The sequence below is a fragment of the Uranotaenia lowii genome, chromosome 3, assembly GCF_029784155.1.
Source record: "Uranotaenia lowii strain MFRU-FL chromosome 3, ASM2978415v1, whole genome shotgun sequence".
NCBI lineage: Eukaryota > Metazoa > Arthropoda > Insecta > Diptera > Culicidae > Uranotaenia > Uranotaenia lowii.
The window spans coordinates 12,362,922-12,384,962 of record NC_073693.1 but is presented as its reverse complement, the minus strand read 5'-3'; the positions used below and the strand labels follow the sequence as shown (position 1 = coordinate 12,384,962).

Sequence of the window (22,041 nt, the reverse complement as noted above, 5' to 3'; positions counted from 1 at the left end):
TTTGTATAAAGAATAAGATTCCCAGATCAAATATTAAATAACAGAAACTTTTTTCAAAAAATTCTTCTAAATGTGACAAAATGTTCACATTGAGATTGGTTAACCATAAAATAATATGCTGATTTCCGGTTATTTGCTTAAGTAGAGGATAATTTTAAATTAAAAGTACATCAGAATTAACCGAATAAAACTTGGATTCAATTAGTTGCAAAAGTTTCTATTAGAATTTCAAATCACAGACCGAAATTTAAATAGAAAATCAATTGAGCATTGACTACAGTGGTTTTTTGATGGTTGATTTCTACGAAGAGATTAATTCCTACGAAAATTTCAATAAAAAAAATCCAAAAGCTAGCAACAATTATTCATTCTAATACTTATGCTTATAAAGTGAGAATTCCACATTGTTCGGTTTTATTATTATTATAGCCCCCGTTATGCTACCTGTCGTGGAAATCTTTAAAAAAATTCAAACGTGGGGAAAATATTTCATATCCAAAAATAATGAGTGATTCGCTAGTAGCTCCTAAAATACTTTCTCTGTTTAATAAGTAAGAGAAAGTGATGTATGATGTATTGTAGGCATTCCAGATTTTCTGGATTTTTTTGAACATATATTTTTGAAGTAAAGTGGACTAGTCAAGTAAAGCTAACTTTGATCTGACTCAAACAGAAAACTCAATTTTTTCTAAATTTTCTTAAGCTATCTTTATCTAAACTGTTTTTTTTTTTGTAGTTTTAAAACGATACGAATGTTGTTGACGATAAAAAATGAAAATTTGAGGTGTTTGGTGTTGGTCAGTTTATTATAGAATTTTTTTTAGAATAATCTCTGGATTTAGCTTAATTTGTTTGGATTTTGTGTAAAAAAAATCAAATAAAAATTTGCCCAGCCAATAAAAATGTGGGAAAAAAATTTTTACATTTAAGCCTTCAAAAAGCCCATGATCGCGTTTTTCGAGTTTTAAACCACTGTGCACTACCCCCTCCTCCTTAATCCTGGCTTGCGTATGATCAACATTATCTATATATACTAGCTTACCCAGTGTGCTTTGCTACACCTTTCGAAAATAAATTAAATTTAATAAAATATCTGAAATCAAGCTTTATTTCTTAAGCAGCATTTCAAACCAAATGTCAAGCTTATTAAGAAGCAAACGCTTTTAAAAATTACCGCAGCTTTAATTTCGAATTTCAGTACAAAAATAATTTTATAATATTTTCTTAAGTTTGATCTCTAGATTTGTTTTTCAAGACCTAAAAATTTTAATCTATTTTTATAAGCTTTAATGATGTCAAAATGCATGTTTTAATGATATGGACTTCAAGTCCTTTCCCCCTTCCCTCTAGCAATGCAAAAGGTGCTCACGAACTACTGTAACTGAATTTTTAGTATTTAAATGACGTAGTATTTCGCTTTATTTATCTGATAAGTTTTCGAATTATTCCGAATATAATATGAATGAAAACTTGCCTCCTTCTTTGCGATTCCACCCAGAAATAAGGGATGGTCTCAAATTCTTCGTATCCAACTACCCTCTCTTCCTTTTGCTTTATGAATTTTCGATTTATGCCAATAAACTTGTATGGGTGCCCTTAATGGTTTGATACGTTTTCATTGAACTCCCTTTGTCCCTCCCTTCTTTACACTGCAATGCAGAAAGGTTTATAACCATCATGGAAACATATCTCGTGCCAAAATTCCTTCCCATGCTAAAATCAGTCACTTTGTAGATATGACACGTTATAAATTGAAGTGATGCCAAACAGTACTTGTCATGGTATGAAATCTGGCGACTTTTTATACTGCAAATTACTATATTTTGATTTGTTTTAGCAGAAAGTGCAAATTGAATTCATATTGATAAACCACAACTCAAAGGATCAAGGAAAAGAATGGTTTTAAAGGGGAAAAAAATATGTTTAAATTTTGTTTTCAGCTGAATTACGGTTATTTTCTTTTTTTTTAGCTGAGCTTTTTAAGAATTTTGAAGATCTAAACTTGCTGACCTTATTTGTTCATTAACAATCGAATGAAAAGCAGATTATCAAAAATTTGATGGATCGAAAAAAGTCTGTTCATGCTTCGAAGGTGGTATGAATTTTTTTTTTAAATTTTTCATGTGAACATCACACAAAACCATAAAATGATAATTTATACACCGAGAAGGCTAACAGTTACCAAAGTGTCTTTTGTTTGATTTTTTTTTATTTCAATCTTTATTTCAATTCAGATACAACACGGATGTAAACAATGTAAACGGATTTTAACATAGTTGAGCTTTTAAGAAAAATATGTAAATCTTTAAAACAAAAAAATTTTCGTTTGTTGAATAACTAAATCATTTCTCATCAAACTTTTGTTGAAAGTAAAATATGCAATAATGTTGACTAAAAGATACTTCTAAGTTGACATTTGTCCCAATTATTGAAGCAAGTGAAAACACTATGCATTTTCTGAACTTATTCATAGATGCGAAATGTAGTTTAAAGACTTTGAAACGAATTTGATACGTGTTCCTGTTCGTTGTATCAAATTTCATTGATATATCTGCATTTTTTTTTAGAGTTAAGGTAAATTTTTGATACTCCACTTTTACTTTATGCTGTTTTAAACAAAAGGCTCCACTTACAAAGACACTTTTAATAATTTTGAATATCCACTTCAGATTCAACACGCGGGCCTTTCTCATATAATGCTGAATCATTTTGGAGAGGAAATTCCTTAAAGATAGATGTTCATGTTTTTTTGGTAAATGGTTTAAAAGAAAAGTTGAGTTTATTTCGTCAGATTGTTGGTATGGGCCCGAAAATTAATAGATGAAGAAATAAGAAATAATACCTCCATTTTTTTTAAATGTTGAAAGTTTGGTCTTGCTCTAGTGTACTTTCTCAACTGAAAATTCTTCCGGAAAATGCACATCCTCACTTTTGAAATATAATCTATTGTAAAAGACAAACTCTTGTTCATGGGTTTGTTCATTTTCATCGGATTTTGTTGTGGTTCTGATTAATTAATACATGTTATTATTTTGTCTGCTATCGACAGGAATCTAGGCGTATCGAATTATAAACATAATTGCTTGAAAATCTTCTCGCTTTCTTTTTTTCAAACGTCCGCAAAGATACCTTTATCAGTATTAAATTTTTATTTTTAAGACAAAACATGCTGCTTTAATTAACACGGAATCAACATCGTTTTAAGTTTTAAAATCGTTTGAATGGTTTTGATTCGATCGGCAAAATATCAATCTGGGGGACATCTAGGCCGCATTCATTAATTTGTGCTGTACAATTTTGCTGGGATACATAGAGAAAATATCAAATCTAGGCTTCATAGAGCCACCACGTGAATTGAAAGTATGCCTGGTTGAGAAATACGCGCCCAAATGTTCCCATTAATCAGTATGCTGTGCCATGGTAACTATTCTCTAGCGACGTTAGCTCGCGACGCCTCGACCTTGGAGACGAAAAACAAACCGCCCGGCGCCCAAAGGAAAAAAAATCTCTCGAAAAAATTGAAGGCCATGACTTTTATTTGATTCAATTTATTACAAATTTAATGATTACGGACAATTGATGTGACTTTTTGTTGTTTTTATTCGATATAAACCGATTCGCATGCCCACAGAATATTCTAAAAATAATTTCATTTGAATCGTTTTGGTAATTTCGGAGGAGTAGTACTACAAACACCGTTACAAGAGAATTTTATATAATAGATAAAAAGTAATTTCCGTTTGTTCGTTTGTATGTTTGTCTTCAATAGGCTCAGCTGCCTTAAGAGCTAGAGAGCTGAAATTTGGCATGGGTGCTCATTAGGACCAGGAATGATGAAAAATGTTTTTAGATTTTCGGATGACCCCTTTTGAGGGCGGTCGTCCAAACAACAACGGTTTTATTCTCCCGAACCAAAAGTCATGGCACCCATTTTGTGAACCGACTTTCGTTTCCGTTCGTTTCGTTGGAGGGATTATTTTCACCATCACCATGGGCAGGCTATTAGAAACGACCATCCAGAGCTCACATGTACTGGGTAGCAAATCGAAGCTTGCTGAGCATTAAAATTTTGAAAGTCAAAATTTTGGCGGGTGTTTTTTGTACCTTCTACTATTCAAAGCACATGCTACCGGTACGAGATATTTGGATACAATTATAAGCCTACATTTTGATTGAAAAATACAACTAGCCTGTTAGGAATATATTGACTAGAATAGTAGTGGCTTTCAAAGTACTCTTTACCGCTGCTGGGGGGCTTTGAAGGTCAACCATTTTTTTATTTTTGGAATTCCTCATAGAGAAAGAAAATTTTTTTAGATTCAGAGTTTATAAGTTCACGGCTGCGATTTTAACGCTTCAATTGGAATTTTAATGGGGGATTAGAAAATTGATAACATAATGAAATTTGAGGTTTTGAGTTTTATACAATTCTATTTTACTGGCCAATTTCTAACTTTTGAGTTATCATTGATGAAAAATGTGGTCGATTCTACCATCTCTTAATGGGATGTTTGTACCCATGAAAAAATAACAGAACTAAAAAAACCTTTTTCATAATATAAAAATGGTGTGTCCGAGATGATTTGTTGTTGATAACTTCAAAAAGTTATTAGTAGAACTTTCAACATTTAAGATAAACTAATAATAAAACAGTGCGAAATTGAAAAGCGAAAAAATACATACAAGCAAATAAAAAAAAACATACAAAGTGGGTTTTCAACATGGTTCAAAAAAGTTCGGAGGTTTTTAAGAAATTTCTAATTAAATGAAACTTAAATATACCATTTTACAGGGAGATCATCCATATTGAAAAGTGGGATTATCTTCAACAAATATTTTCATTAGATAGGGGATGGAAAAGATAAAAAAGCAGTTTAATCTTTCGAAGATAAAACTATTAAGACAAATCTATTCAAGCTTCCTAAAAAATGATGGGTGTAAAAAATGTTTTTCATGAAAAGATGAAGGATTGGGATGAAAATTTGTACACGAGAGTTTTGAGGGACGGGCAATCGATTTCAGGTATTGAATTCAGGGTAAGGGGCCGGCAAAAGGTGGGCGTCCATATTAACGTTTCCATATTTTTGCAATATCGTCGTTACCATACATCGGATTGGGATGAAAATTGGCACACGGTAGTTTTCAGGGACGGACAATCGATTATAGTTGTCAAATGTTTTGCCAGGGGTCTACGACAGGAGTCGTCCATTAGTTTTCCACTGCTTTTAGCAATATTGACATTACTATGCAATAGATTGCTTTGAAAATTTGCATACGGAAGTTTTGAGGGAAGGAAATTGATTACAGATATCAAAGATTGTATAAGAGGCCACCTGAAGGGGTTGAACTTTTTGACAATAATTGCGTTGTTATGAAACTGTCGAGTCGAAATTCATACACGGTGATTTTTTGGCACGTTCAATTGATTTCTGATTTCAAATTTAGTAGCAGAAGACAGAAAAGTGAACGTCCAATATTTTTGCAAAAATAACTAAACAATGATTTCGGAAGTGCATCTGGAAAATGCTTGACAATTGGCGTATTCATACAACAAGTTGAAAGCGAAACGGAGTTCGTATGGGATCAGCTAGTTGATTATAATTTTAATGGCATGTGCGGCGGAATGAAAACTAGAGATAATTTTTTCTTTTTGCCAATGATTATTTGTTATATGATTTTAATCGCCGTAGTTTGTATGATTATAATTTTAATGGGTTTCTCATGTATAGTTAGCTAATGCAGAGCAAAGGCGGGAGCAATTCATGGGAGCTTTTCATCAACATGCCCTCTAGCCTAAAATTTCAACACCTATCAAGCTTTCTCCTATTGGCGCACTAATGCCTGTCTATCCACCTTTCTTTCAAATTCTATAAAATAAATTCTCTCTAGTTTTCATTCCGCCGCACATGCCATTAAAATTATAATCATACAAATTACGGCGATTAAAATCATATGATCAACATTATTGTTGATTTTAGTGAATTTCTAAAAACATTTTTTGGATTTAATTTTGTTTTATCGAAAGTTTTAGACTCGTTGGTAACATTTTAAAAATCTGATTTTCTGTTGACCTTAAATATCAAATCAAAACAAAGATTTCATGTGGTTATTTATCAAATTCGGTTGAAAATTGAAGAAGTTATGAAGAAGTTAATTGCCACATGTTAAATTTTGACATGATATTTTGGTTTGTTTCACTTCAGTTTGATACACATGTTTGAAATTTATTTATTTATTAATACTTGCATTAATTTATTAATACTTGAAATATTAATAAAAAAAAAAATTATCTGACCTACCTTCTATTTCTACCATCTGTTTTCCACCCCACCTTTTGACAAACAAAAATTTTGAAATAAGCCGACCAGACACCAACCTGTTAAAAGATATTAAATTTAAACGTGTGACAATTTTTCTTCCGACGGTAGTACAGTACGATTTAAAAACAAAAGCGTTGTGTTTTTATCAGCCAAAACCGATTTAAAAAACAATTTAACAATATATTAAAAAAATAAATTTTACCTTTAGTCACAACATTCATAAATTTACCTTCTTTTCCCTGACCACGATGTTTTAAAACTCCAAATACATTTTCCTTTTTATTTCTTTGTCTTTTTTCATTTGACAATTTTTTGGAACTATATTAATGGAATATAACAAGTTAAATTTTTTAAACTGCATAATTTTAAACTTATGAGGTGGCTCCAGAGAGTAATCGATTTTTTTTAATTTTAAGGCGCTGGATACCCTCGGCTCTTTGAACATGGTCATACGGGCCGCCAAGCATTTCTCATGTTTAATTTATTTTCTAATTTTTTTACATCTGTATATAGAAAATGAAATAAAATTGATAGTTTCATTAGCCAAACTGCAATGGATGGAGCTTGAGCTTGAGCTTGCTATCAATGGGCCAATGGCATAATGGTTGCATTCTGTGTTTGATTCAGATCAACATTGCACAATGAACCAAGTTAGAGATTGCTGGGAACAAGCAATACAATATTACTGTACAGTTTTGAGGAAACCTTTCTTTCAAATGAACCAATAACGACGCCGGCCAAGTCCGTGTAAATAGTCGATAGACGCAAGTGCAGCACATGCGATAGTTTGTTTTGCGGAGACCGAGTGTAGATGGCGTACCACAAATCTAACGCTGATTGGTTTTTAATAAAACTATTTGTTTACATAAACGAGTTAGGATATATTCATAAATAGATGTTGTAATTTAAGGATAGACCAGTGATTGAAATCCTCACCAATTTTCTCATCAGAGGCTCTCAAAATACACACTTTGAGGCCTTGCATAGTAATACAGGAGACGATACATATACATTCATTCAAATCTCCCCCCATGAGGAGGATCTGCTCTGAGAGACACTATTCGTTTGCTGCCCCGAACGAACTCTCTCAACGTTCGGTTGCTACATGATGCATGAAGTAGGCGAGGCACACATACTCATTTACGTTATTGAATTTGATGGACTCAAGCCGATAGCTGTCGTTGAGGAGAACATCTTCAACCTCGCCGCAAAGGTTGAGGCAACAACGACAACAACCGAACTTATTGCATTGCATAGGCCCGCAACGTATGGAGCAAGGAGGGGGGAGGAAAAAGAAACGAAAAAACTAGCTGCCTGCGTGCGGTTGCTGTGCAATAATAGCAATAGCAGAAAAACCTCGGGTATTCGATCCAGGCACAAACGAGGAGACTCGGGTTTGCTGTGCCTTTTGAATTCGGTTCCCTCAAGAATGTAACAGGAGATGAGTGAGAGACATTCGTTTGGTTTTTTGGATTCGCTGCCTCGAATGTATATTGCTTCGTGAAGGCGGGCCATGTTGAGAGCGTATGCATAATCTGTTTTGTCGTTTTCGCTGCCTCAAAGCAACCTTTGCTTCCGAGTAAAGCGTTGAGCGAGAGAAGGTTGATCAATTCATTCTCAACTAAATACAACCACTGGGATAGACAAAAAATATTAGTAATGCCAGGTTTTTCTTTGAAATTTTAGTTTTTAGTCTTCAGTTTGTTTTGTTTTCATTCGATCACAAACGAAACAAACTGTCTTGTGTAAAGCAAAATGCATTTCGGGAAAGATTTGAAAAAAATTAGGGATAAAAGGAAAAAAACTGTCTTATCTAAATATCTGAAACCACCTCGTGAAAACAGTCATAAAACAATTGAAATTCTTACAAAAACAGAACAGAAAAACACATGCTCTTCACTCGGCCACATCCTACCAAGTCCTAAGTGATGGAAGCGATGCCGAATTTGCGTGTTGATTTTGCATTAAATAGTGCAAGTTGGATGCAGCTAAAATTTAACCCTATTTTTGACAGATCTTACAGGGTTTTCTTAAGGAGCGAAAGAATAACTTTTCGATTCCATCGCCCATGGATGGAGAGACGATAAAGGCGGTTTGTGAATTAATTAATCGACATTTTTCGGCGAGTTTTAGGATGATTAAAACGTTTTTACAAGTCGTCCAGATACGTTTCGAGCTAGGACATTCGCTCCTCTTCAGTGGACACTTAAATTGCATTTTGAACTAAAAATTTCAAAGAAATAAAAATTAACATCTATATTATAGAAAAAAAAACTTTACATTTTTCATGATTTGAATTACAAAAAAAATGGGCTTGTGATATAGGTCAGTTAACTAGTTAGTTGCCTCCTGAGCCTATGTCTGCTTGATCGCGCCCAAGAGTAACTGCAATTAGACTCGTACCTAATGAGGCTTTTGGGCACTGTTGATGTAAAACACTTTCAGAATTTCTTAACTGCTTTTTCTCGTTTCATATTGTTCCAAAGAATTTTTGTTATTCACAGGAATGTTATCTACCTTTTCATTATTAATCGAAATTTTAACTCAAAATGATTTTGTAAGTGGGGTTTTGAAATGTGGCTTCGATCGAATTTAAATCTTCGATCGATTAAACAGGATCAGCTAGAGAATTTTCTACCCTACTTTTAATTGAATTTTAAATAGACTGTAAGCTACAATCAAAATCTTTCCGAAATGTTTGTTAAATGATCTATATTTTCTGTTTCTTATCACTAGGTCAATGATTGGTTCATCAGTACTAAACGTCGTCCACTCCAGCAACCCAATAAGTAAATCGACCAGTTCAGGTATGTAAAACTACTTGTCCTCTGGATGGAATGTGAATATGACCATTTTTTTTTTATTTTCACAGATTATTTCACGCATCAAGTGACTGTTGTCTAAAAGTTCCCATTCAAAGTTACCAAAAGTCTTAGAACAAATAGCCAAGTGCAACGAATCCAAACTTCCACTCCAACCAGTCAAATCCGCTGATGATCGAGGGCAACATCGAAAACATCAGTTCCAATGTGGATCGTGCCACCCTCAAGATGACTTCCGTTCAGATTGCTTCCAAAAGCAACGACTACAAGAAAACAACAAAAACAACAGAAATCGCACGTAAGTCCCGAGGATGAATCAAACTAGAAAAAATATTTACTGAAATGTGAAACCAAAACCTCAAAATACGTAACTAATGTATACTAAGCGAAAATGTGAGAGAAACTATGAAGAAAAAACACAAACAAATGAAAAACTTGAAGAAAAAGTGCAATGTGCTTACCACAAATAGAGGTATACTACTATTTTAGACTTCCCCATTTTTTACGTATACGAAGTGCAACGCAAATGCCATACAAACAAACAACCGAGTCTAGTTCGTTTTTTTTTCATCAGTTCGTATCTCCCTATTCGTAATTGCAACCGGTTATACGATATAGTTTGTAGTTAATTTTTAACTGAGTTGTTAGGAGTGAGAGAGATATTTTTTTTTGCTAGAGCAAGCAAGAATTTTGGGTTGCAGCAAATCGCATCCCCCAGCAGCAATTATTAGGTAATCCAGCTGGGATGGACAGAGTCAAGTCAACAAAACAGAAACAGAAACCGAAACAATTTTCCAACCATTTCAAACCTACTAGCTATCTACTAATCAAATCGCAAACGTGTCACTTTGCTAAACTTTGCGTGCTCAATTATTCATATGCGTATTTGTGGTTGTCCATTATTGACGAGGAGGTATTAATTGAGACGAGTATGTTTCTGTCTTTAAATATTCATCGCAAACCGACTGCCGGCCATTAGCTGCAGTTGGGCTTTTAATATTAATGGTTTCCTAATTTGATACAAATATTTGGAATTTTTTTAAGCATTTTGAAAAAGCCACAGTTTAATTCTATCATCAAGGGCAAAAATATTTGATGTCCTCAATTTGAAAAGTTTCGCCTATAAGTAGGCTAATCAGTTGCAAATCTCAAAAAGTTATAAAGAATAATTTTGTCCTTCTATCGTCAATTCATGATTTTGACATTTTTCTTCGATTTTTGAATCCTTTTTTTTAATCAAAAGGAATCTTTTGATTGCTTTGATTAGAATTTTTCAACCTAGTAGGCTCAAAACACATATTACAGTGGAAATTGCAATTTTTCTCTTCAATCTAAATGGTCGGGATGCGACCAGACCGAACTGAACGCCATAAACTTGATTTCAAGAAAATCGAGTTCAAAGTTCACAGCCCTACCAATTGATACCATTTTATTAGATATCTCATTTAATCATTTTACCATCACATTTAGACTCTTATAAAGCCGTGGAAGCTATACTGGTCGATTTCTGATTACACTATAAGCCGAAAACTGAATTTTAATAGCAATATGTTTGCACCCAGTTCACTCTGGTCGAACCAAAATGTTGAAAAAATTGCCATGTGCTAACATTTGCCTGGGTCATTTGTTCTGAACGTAGGAGCCTACTAATAGGCGCTTTACGAGCAGCACCCAACGAGTATGGCTGATGCTTGGAAAAAGTTTTTTTTTCGTTGAGCCAGAGTGAACCGAGCCATACAAATTTCGCACTTTTGAAATCCGGAATATCTTTGAATGTGACTTACCGGTTGCGTTCTGAACGACAGTAAGCAATAAAATAAAGTATCTTTTATCGTAAAATGTTAAAAGTTCTAACATCCCCTTGAGTAAATTGGAAAACAAAACTCAAGGGATTCGGTTCAGTCTGGCGGAGCGAAATTTTAACAAATGCTTACAATCCGAAATATAAAGTTTTTATCCACGGGAACGTTTTTTATCATTTAATTTATCAGATATTAATTCGTGACGAGCCGAAGAACTGTTTTGAATCGAAAAAACCAACACACATAAGATTTTTTCGCACAAAATCAGTTTTCATGACCAAAACAGAATTTTTGTCTTAACCTCTAAGGGTGCTCTCAGTTCACTTTGGCGCAACGCATTTTTGCCATTTCTACTGTCTGCAACATTGAAATTTTCTAATAAAATCAGAAAAAATAGGACAAATGTTCTGATTTTCATTGGACAGATAGTTTATTATGTTTTACATCCGCTGCAATACATAACTCAATTTTTTTCAAATTGGCGTTCAGTTCGGTCTGGTCGAATCCAGGCCAAATAATGTCAGGAAAAAATTTCCTTAGGAATCAGATTCATAATGTAGTGTGACATGGTCGATTTTCTGGACAACATTCCCGGGTTCTAAATGTGTCAACGGTGCCATTTTTCATTTCCAAACAAATCTTAACTATTGTTTAAATTATCCCCTGCCCTCCCCCGGTGTCGTAGGATAAAATCTAATGAAAGCCAAAAGCTGACGACGACGTTCAGTGTTCTTTGCTCCCTTTCAGTCCCCTGTCAGGGGGGTGTGAAATTCAAATCAAACACATTAATTTGAATAGAAAAACCATTTGTAAACAAAAGCGGTCCCTGCTGCTGCTGACTTTCGTCGTCGGTTATTGTTTGTGTTTGGTATTTGCCATTCATTAAACATTGGCGCCGCCCCTCTTCCCTGTTTCCCCTTGTGCGTTTGTTTTTTTTTTGTTTTCCGAAGGCATCGAGCACGTGAACTCTCAAAACTCGAACCCAAATCGACGCGAATGTGAGGTTATGAGAATGGTCAAAGCACGTGATAATGTAAATGGGTCCCGTTTGAAATTTTTCGTTGCCGTTTTTTTTTGGAACATCAAGAAAGGAATCAAATTATTTCTTCTTGTTACGAAACCTGTAATTCAATGAATTTAATTTCAAATAAAAAAAGGGACAATACACAGGTACGTATGAACTGCCAAGAACCACGATAAAAAGAGCAAACCTCGAGGAGTGTGTTTTTCCTATAAATAATTATGACATCGGCAATGGAATCGGCCGAATTTGGCTGCTCGAATCACGAGGAGAAAATGATGAAAATATGATAATTAATTAATGAGAGTGCCACACCCCTTCCCTTCCTTCGAAAGTTGAAATCGTATTCGTCGAGCTGTTGTTGTTTTTCCGTCGTATGTTTCGGTTTTGTTTCAATTTCTCCCTTCAACAACCGGCATCGGGTAAACCAAATGGGACAGCAGATGTCAAACTCGCGAAGCAAGGACACAGGGCTCGTGTGGAAAGTAACCATTCCATCGGAAATAAACATCATTAACGCCGGTAAATTCGCGCGATCATGCCCGTCGAGTTGAATTGATTAATATTTATTACAAATAATGAGGTTGTTTGTTTGCCGGGGGATTTTTTCGTTTGAGTTGAGAGCTGATGGTCCTTCGAACCGGATTCGAATCGCTCGCTACGCGTAACTCAATCAGAAAACGGCAACGACAAACGACAGAAAACAATCTCCGACCAACAGTCAACCGGGGTGACTAAATTTAGGAGGTGGATGTTATAACCAACATTGAATAAATATTATTTACATATTGATTTGGTGAGAAGGGTTTCGTCGAGTTGTGTACTATTTTGTTTCGTTTTTTAACTCTCTTCGATTGCTCACCTTTTTCCGTAGGTACCTGTACTGTTTACTTCAATTTCGAATCTAAATTGTCGCATTAGCAGGACGTTAATTGAATGATTATGATAATGGTACTGATAGACACGCGCGCGCACACCTGCGTGTTTTTGTAAAACAAGGGAGCAACGAAACAAAGTAAATATTTGAAAGAGTGCGGTCGAAACCTTTTTGGATCAGCTGAAACCTTCTTCTTTGGCCAACTGGACTAAAATCGGTACAAAGCTAAACCGACGAACATCGAAACTCTTATCCCGAATCAACAAAGCAATTCACGCTAACTAGTAATCTATGAGTTCGTAATTTGTTCTACCGACCAGTTATTCACCGAAATTTTACTGTTTGTTCGATTAAATTTACAGACTTTTCTGGAAACATTCAGTAAATTGGTTAAAATTACCGAAATTTCGGTAAAAATTACCAAAAGTTCAGTCAAAATTTACCGAAATTTTGGTGATAAAAATGCTTAATTCGTTTTTCGGTAAGTATTACGATACTTCGGTAAAAGCAACCGAGCTGCAGCTACTTTAGCAGATTGTTCAGTACACCTTTTTTGACGCACAAACTATGGGTACTTTGCATAATTACAGTCACTCAGTCATTTAAAAAAATATCAAACTGGTTAATGTACTCCACATGTTGAAAATTCGGTAAAAATATACCTACTGGTTTCGGCGATTTCCGCTAACTGTGTATAATCATCGATTAAAGGGAAATTTTGATGTCGTATAGGGTCAATTGGCAACATAAAACTCCTACTCCAGCAAAGCATTGCCAAGTTTTATAAAAACGCAGGATCATTAAACTTGGTAGACAATTGAGATCAAATCCAGTTTCACAAACCCAAGAACTTCTGAAGGCAAACATTAAGTAAAAACCTTCTCAGAAACTTAAAAAGTATCGCATGGATAGTAGGGTACCCAAAAATCACACTATCACCCTTATTCTGGTTTACGGCGTATCTGCCTTTCGTTCGAACGGATACTTTCGAACGAATTCGAAAAAGCTATTCCTGTTTTCGTTCGAATGCGATACGTTCGATGTTGGTGTTACCAGATGAACTTCGAAATTTTTTGGCAGCATTGACATTTCTCGTCTGCCAATTAAAAGTAAACAAATTGTGTGATTTTGTGAAATTTGTGACTGTCGGGGCGGAGGACTGCAGGGAAACAGCTATAAGACTTAGCAACCGAACCAGAAAAGTGCATCAACAGCAGCAGATGTAAGAAAAATCCGGTGATATCTAGACAATTTTAAAATTTCAACGAGTCAAGGCCGATAACAGCCGGCGGTGGTAGTGGTGCTATGGTTGTTGCTGGTGAAAATTTGCCCCGTCTTAACAGACGTGTGGTACTGAATTTCGATCTGCAAATTAAAAACTATTGAAATAAATTTAAGTTTTTACTCTCTAGAATTTTTTTTCTTATACGATATTGTACACGGAAAATAATAAAAAGGTAAAATATGCCGAGTAGCGAGGTACTTTTTTCCACCCCTCTTTCGAGGTAAATTTTACCATTTCACGTAGCCAAAAGGTGAATTGTACCGTTTTTCTTTTTACCTAGAAAAAAGGTAAATTTTACCTTTTTGGGATACACTGAGCGAAAAGGTACATTCTACCGGTTTCCCATTCACTATCTTAAAGGGTTCTGCTTATTCACTAAATTAAATGAAACAAAGACACAAATTCATTCAAGATTTAATTTTTATTTTTTATTACCTATGTCATTAATGTTTTGGAAATCTATGTTTTAATAATGTTCTTCTCCGTTTTTTTCTCGAATGCTCCGTTTTGACGGAGGAAAACACTCCCAAGTAACCAAAAGTTCCATAAAACGGTCTTTCAGAAGCTTACTCAGCCCTGTTTCCGGGCTGTATAGCCTTCTACTCAGCTTAAAATTTAAGTTCTTATTGATACTTTAAAGTCTCAAAATCAAAGCTGAGTAGAAGGCTATTCAGCCATTGCATGAGATTTTGAATAAAAAGATTTTTTTCAAAAAGTATTGTAGGGGTATTTACTTTACCCCCCTCTCCCATTGAAATTCTATTCATTTCATTTTTATTATACCTACTATTCCCGTTACTCTAAATGAATTTTATACTTACAATTTTCATGAAGATTTGAACCTGAACCTTTTTGGTGAAAACTGAACATGCTACCTCTGTACCATAGCCAATACTTAGATTGATGTTATCTAAAACTTCTATTCAAAGTTAACTCTGGTTTATCACCTTTTTCGAGTAGGCTTAGTATTTAAAATGTGAACATTTGCATCCATCAAATAATGCATCATTTATTTTCAAAGCGGACTCGCATGGTTTGTGATTAAACGTAAGTTTTTAAATGTTTGATTTTGCTTTTTGTAAAATGTGTGCCTTACTTTTTTGTTTCAAGTTCTAGTTTAAAAAAGAAGAACCAATAATGTGCTGCGATATCTCTTCCAAGTTTAAATTTTCTGCAACAGCAAATGGAAAGCCATATTGAGCTCGTGAATTAGTATGGTTTTTTAAAATGAGTTTTATTTGTTCTGTGCCACTAACGATATTTTTCAAATTTTAGATTCTTGTTGGATTAAATCAAAAAACAAATTTCTTCAAATAGGCCTGAAAAAAAAATCAGAAGTCGCATAGTTTTAAGTTTTTCTCATATGAGGGCTTCTCCCGGTACCTACCAACCAGTGGAGACCTTGCTTTAGGCCGCTCCGCTTCGTCTGTAAAGCTGCTCCTTCATGAAGAAAATTAAGGAAAATGATAAAATATGATTCGGTGTGAATATATACTATCATTGAAAACAATTTGAAAACAAAATTTGAATAAAAATTTGATTTTTTTGTTTGTTTGGCTCAAAAACAAAACTATGGATTATTAATGTTCTAAAAGTAAAGAATTTGTGGAAAGCTGGTGCAGAAACTTGTTTTGGATTTAGTAAAATATTCCCTTAGTATCATTTACTTATGAACCTGGACTTTTCCATTCCAATGTTCTTTTCCTAACATCATTCTTGTTCTAATCGCCGACGGAGATAGTAAAACCTACCATTCTTTTATTTTTTGTAAATAATGTATACGTTTGCATTGAAGTTCTTAAGAAGTTCCTCATGGAACCAAAACGTTCGTAACAAGTTCTTCATGGATCCAAAAAGTTCGTAAGAAGTTCGTAACGAAGCCCGATAGTCCAAATTGAATCCTGGATTTTTAAAGGTACTTGGAACGCACAAAAATGATCTATGGTACTTTTTTAGACTTTTTATGTTCGTTCAGAAGTCCGATTCAAGCACTTATATTTAATTCTCTCGAGGACCTTTTACAGCCAAATGTGAACTTTTAATGTACTACAGGATTAAGTATCTATGAGACTTTTGGTTACTTGGGACTATTGCACCCTCTCGGCCATCAACGCTGCCTTTTCCGTGTCCACCATGGCCGCTGAATCCTCCTACAATTAGCACATTTCGTTCCTTCTCCGTTCGACTCATCCGACCAACTGGGGGATAATATTGGCTGTTCCGGAATGATGAGGAAAACACTTCGTAGCTCAGTAGGCCAATCTGTAATATAGTTTTATGATGAGAACCAGCACAACAAAATGAAATCTAATGCTAAATTTACCTTTCTGCTTCTATTTTCACGTATTGCGCACGAAACAAAACTTATTCCTGAATGAAAAAACAACTTAACGTCAATAAACGGGTTCGGAAAATAGTTACCTTTGTTTCGAGGTGAATTGTACCGTTTTGTTCAGCGCAATCCAGGTCAATTTCACCTTGCTACGCGGTAAGCTTTACCTCGAAGAGGTAGAAAGCACCTTTTTTTTACCTTTTTTTCTAGGTGAATTTTACCTTTTTTGTCTGCTCGATTCAGGTAAACTTTACCTCGTTGTGAGGTGAGTTTCACCTCGGTGAGGTAAAAGTTACCTTTTTGGATTTCACAAGCATTTACCTTTTTATCTCGGTAAATTTTACCTTTTTATTATTTTCCGTGTACTAATTCAACAAAAACACAACCATTCGTTCGAATGTCGAGTAGATTCCGAGCACGCAAAGCTGATTTTGTGATGCTGAAGAAAATTCCTGGAGAGGGAAAGATAGGAACGATTTAAAACTATGACTAAATGAAAATTTCTTTCGTCTTGAAAATGTATTTAGAAACATACGGTTTCGTATTTCAACTGATAATAATTTTAGTATTTCCAACCACAATACAAAATTCCACAATCGGTATAAGATTTCACTAATTTCACTTCAAACGGTTCGCAGTATCAGACTCGCGTTTGTCGGCCCATAGAGAAAATACGTTTGAACGAAAATGGGAATGCAACGTTTTGTTCGTTCGAACTATGTTCGAAAAATCGAACTGTTTTCATTCGTTCGAACGAAAACAAGAATACGAATTTCCTGCTCAACCTAAGCTTCAACTCCTAGGCAGAACGATCACTCAATCGAGGAGTTTCAAGTATCTTGGGGTTTGGTTTGATTCCAAGTGTACCTGGAGAGCCCACATTGAGTATCTGAAAGGAAAATGCCAACAAAGAATCAATTTTCTCCGATCAATTACTGGCACCTGGTGGGGAGCCCATCCAGAAGATCTTATCAAATTGTATCGAACAACTATTCTATCCGTTATGGAATATGGTAGCTTCTGTTTCCAGTCAGCTGCCAAAACTCACCTCATCAAACTAGAGCGTATCCAATACCGTTGTCTCCGTATCGCTTTGGGCTGTATGCCCTCAACACACAACATGAGTCTTGAAGTTTTGGCAGGAATACTCCCTTTGAAAGATCGATTCAATTTACTATCACTTCGGTTCCTCATCAGGTGTGAGGTCATGAACCCATTGGTGATTGTAAATTTCGAAAGGTTACTTGAGCAAAATGTTCAAACCAGATTTATGTCTATATACCATATCCTCATGTCAATGCAGGTAAACCCTTCTTCGTATTCTCCAACTCGTGTTTGTAGCCCAGACTACGATCATTCTTCTGTCCAGTTTGATTTGTCTATGCAGCAGGAAATTCGTGGAATCCCGGATCCGCATCGTCCTCTTCTGATTCCAAGAATTTTCGAAGCTAAATATAGACACGTCGATGCTGATAAAATGTACTTTACCGATGGATCACTTATAGAGGAAACAACAGGATTTGGAGTGTTCAACGAAATATCCAGCGCATCTCACAGTCTCCAGTCACCATGCTCTGTATATGTTGCAGAGTTAGCAGCTATTCACTGGGCTTTGAATAGTATTGCCACACGACCTATTGAACACTACTATATTATAACTGATAGTCTCAGCTCTGTTGAAGCAATCCGCTCTATAAAACCAGGAAAATTCACGCCGTACTTCCTCGAAATGATACGAGATATATTGACCACTTTATCAAGACGTTGCTTTTCTATCACCTTTATCTGGGTCCCCTCACATTGCTCAATAGCAGGCAATGAGAGGGCAGATTCCCTTGCAAAAGTGGGTGCGATGGAAGGCAACATTTACCAGCGTGAAATCGTATTCAACGAATTTTACTTCTTGGCTCGAAGAAACTCTCTTGTCAACTGGCAGCGTAGATGGGACGAGGATGAGTTGGGTCGGTGGTTCCACTCGATTATCCCAAAGGTAAGCCTTAAACCCTGGTTTAATAGATTGAACCTGACTCGGGATTTTATTCGTATATTTTCCCGTCTCATGTCCAATCATTATTCCATGAATGCGGTACTCTATCGTTTAAATATTGCTGGCAGCAATTTATGCGGATGTGGTCTAGGTTACCATGACATCGACATGACCATGTTTGGTCGTGTGAGGACCACCTATTCGCCAGAGCGAACTTTATAGATTCCCTTCGGGCCCGAGGAAAACCACCCGACGTTCCAGTGAGGGATGTATTAGGTATGATGGACTTGGACTATATGTTCGAGATATACCTTTTCCTAAAAGCTATCGATCTTCGACTATAATTCTCTTTATTTTCATATTTCCCTTTCTATCTTTCTTTTTCTTCAAAAAAAAAAAAGTGAACTAGATCTAAGTACACAATTGTAATCAAACAAAACGAGTTTGGCTCCTTAAAGCCTAAAGGTATGAGCCGTTTCAAATAAATAATTTACAAAAAAAAAAAAAAAAAAGAATACGAATTTGCCTAACTTTCGAACGAATGCCATTCGATCGAAAACGAGAATAAGGGTGTATGTCTGGGATTCTGGGGTCTCAACCTCCAAACAACAGTATAGGGTGGTCAAGAGTTTCTTGCAAATGGCCTTATTTTGAAGCCAGCGGATACCAGAAAATTAATTTCTTTATGCAGATTTAGCACCATAGGTGGTATGAAAAAAACCTAGTAATAGCTTTTGCTAAACTAAATCGTGCAGTCGAGCAGTCGCTCAAAGCAATTGCTTCAGTTGTTATGAATAACGGTTGTTTTGACAGCTGTTTTCTCAGTCAGGAGCTTTTAGTTTTAGAACAAGCTAGTTTGGTATGAATAAAGCCCAAATCTGAAGCAATCGCTCGCCAAATCTCCTAGCAATTCCTTTATTTTCTAAGCATACTCGGTAGCAGACTTTTCCAACAAAAATAAGCAATAATACACTTCAATACAATTCAAAAAAGGCATTTTCAACATGGATTAAGAAAAGTCGAAGTGATAACCCTACCTTTTTTCATATTCCTGTCGTTGTCAGAATTGTCAAAAATGTCAAAAGTGTTAAAATGTCAAAAATGTCAAAATTATCAAAATTGTCAAAATTCAAGGAATATTTAAATAAGGTAGTGCCGAGAGCCATATTGGATTTTTTTGTGACGTCACAAAAACGATTGTATCGAAAATTTATATGAGAATGGAAGGAATTTCAAAGAAAACGCGTTTTCGAACGAAAATGAATTCCAATTTCATTTCGATTATGTTGTAAGGCCTTTTTTCACAATTTTATGAAGTTTTTTGGTCCTTTGAAGATTGCATTATGTTTTTTTTCCTTATTTTATTAATGAATGTAATGTCGCCTTTAAGCTAAAACGTTCAAAAATGAAGAAAAATCAGCTTTTGAAACGTCTAGCTGGTAGATATTGAGTGTTCGACTGATTGTTAGCTTAAAAAGCACTGACTTGAACAATTTCATGGAAGACTTTGAAATAATTTTAAAGTTTTGCAAATTACAGTGGTGAAAATCCACCATTTTTTCTAACTTCGGTGGTCTATTTTATAGAAAAATTATTCGGAAATACAACTTTTTTGTACCGATCTTGAAGAGCAAGAATCCTTCTACAATAACATGTTTTCAAAGTGGAAAATTCCAGTAGATTCTTTGAAATATCAGCGAAAAAGACAAGTTTCCTAGTAAATTAACAGATTTGTGGTGATTGTGACTTCTCAGCCTGTACCAATACTAAAGCAGGGCTGCCTTGGCACTACCTTCTTTAAATATTCCTTGGTCAAAATTGTCAAAAATGTCAAAATTGCCAAAATTTGTAAAATTTTCAAAAGTGTCAAAATTGCCAAATTGTCAAAATTGCCAAAATTGTCAAAATGTAAAAATTGTCAAAATTGTCACAATTGTCAAAATTGTCAAAATTGTCAAAATTGCCAAAATTGTCAAAACTTGTCAAAATTGTCGAAATTGTCAAAATTGTCAAGATTGACAAAATTGCCAAAATTGTCAAAATTGCCATAATTGTCAAAATTGTAAAAATTTGTCAAAAATGTCAAAATTCACAAAATTGTTAAATTGTCAAAATTGTCAAGATTGTCAAAATTGTCAAAAATGTCAAAAATGTGAAAATTGTCAAAACTTGCCAAAATTGTCAAAATTAATAAAATTTTTAAAATTGTCAACATTGTCAAAATTGTCAAAATTGATAAAAATGTCAAAAATGTAAAAATTGTCAAAATTATTAAAACTGTCAAAATTTTCAAAATTTTCAAAATTGTCAAAATTGCCAAAATTGTCAAAATTGCCAGAATTGTCAAAATTGCCAAAATTGTCAAAATTGCCAAAATTGCTAAAATTGTTAAAATTGGCAAAAATTGTCAAAATTGTAAAAATTTGTCAAAATTTTCAAAATTGTCAAAATTGTCAAAATTGTCAAAACTGCCAAAATTGCCAAAATTGCTAAAATTGTTAAAATTGGCAAAAATTGTCAAAATTGTAAAAATTTGTCAAAATTTTCAAAATTGTCAAAATTTTCAAAATTGTCAAAATTGTCAAAATTTTGAGCTAATAAGTCAATATTTTCAACTCATCTCAATACTACTGGAAACACTTCACTTTCTCAACTTGTTGACTTCCATCGTCTTGATCCTTGAAACATATCCCGGGTTTGCTCGGGATATCCCTACTATCATCAATACCCTGACAACCTACGTTAAGAGTTCAAAGTACGCAAAGTGACACAATTATTTTTAACAATAACTATAAAAACTATCCAAAAAACCAAATCCCTTATTAAGTAACGATTCAGAATATAAAACCAGTGAAAAACAACAATACTACTAAAAAGTTCTGAAGCGAAAGTGTAAGAATTAAGCCTGTGATAATAGATTTATTTGTTTTTCATATCTCTTGCAAACAAAAAGAAATAAAAAAAAACCAACAGAAAACGAATGCTCGATAACGAACAGCAACAGCTGGGATAACACTTACTTACTCAAGCTGAGAAGTAAAGCAACAAAATCAGTCCACCCAAAACAGAAATACGTAAAATATTCCTATCATCATTTGTCACGCGTGACACATGACAAAAAGGCTTCCGAGGAGCGAAATTGATGAGAATACAAGTAAAAATAAGCAGAGAAAGGGAGATGTTAAGTAAGCTTTATGTAGGCAACAGTCAAGCACAGGATGAAAAACAACCAAGCGAAATATTCGTTAAGAATAAAAGGTATACCGATTTTTTACACAAGTATGTTAAGTACCCAACATATAAGTTATTGTACTTTAGTAGCTAAACAAAACAAAAACAACCTAAACACGTGGAAACCGAATGCCAATTGTCTGAGCAGAAAAAAATGCTGACCGAAACTGTATACGTAACTAATGATAACGAACAAAGAAGAGTCAATGTGTTTTATTTTTAATCCTCTATTAGCTTATTTACGACACCGAGAACACGGGAGATTTCAGTTCCATAACCTTGAAGAAGTATACAAATTTTGGGGGCGAAACGTCGTCCCACGTTGATCGATGAGAGTTGACAAACAAAAAAAAACTAACCTAAA

The 22,041-nt window shown here is 34.7% G+C and overlaps 1 protein-coding gene across 7 annotated transcripts in view; it reads left to right on the top strand.

Annotated features, from left to right (window-relative positions):
• The window catches only part of LOC129750741 (homeobox protein PKNOX2-like), a 227,925-nt gene extending 205,884 nt beyond the window's left edge, over positions 1-22,041 (top strand). For 6 of the 7 annotated variants that reach the window (XM_055745760.1, XM_055745763.1, XM_055745764.1 and 3 more), the window contains exons 10-11: positions 9,057-9,127; positions 9,193-22,041. Coding sequence is in view for 1 of the 7 variants with exons in the window: in XM_055745759.1 (XP_055601734.1) it covers positions 17,178-18,668 (1,491 nt within the window). In the remaining 6 variants the exon portion in view is untranslated. Of the gene's footprint in view, positions 1-9,054; positions 9,128-9,192 lie in introns of those variants that run through there. The other variant, XM_055745759.1, reaches the window with a different exon arrangement.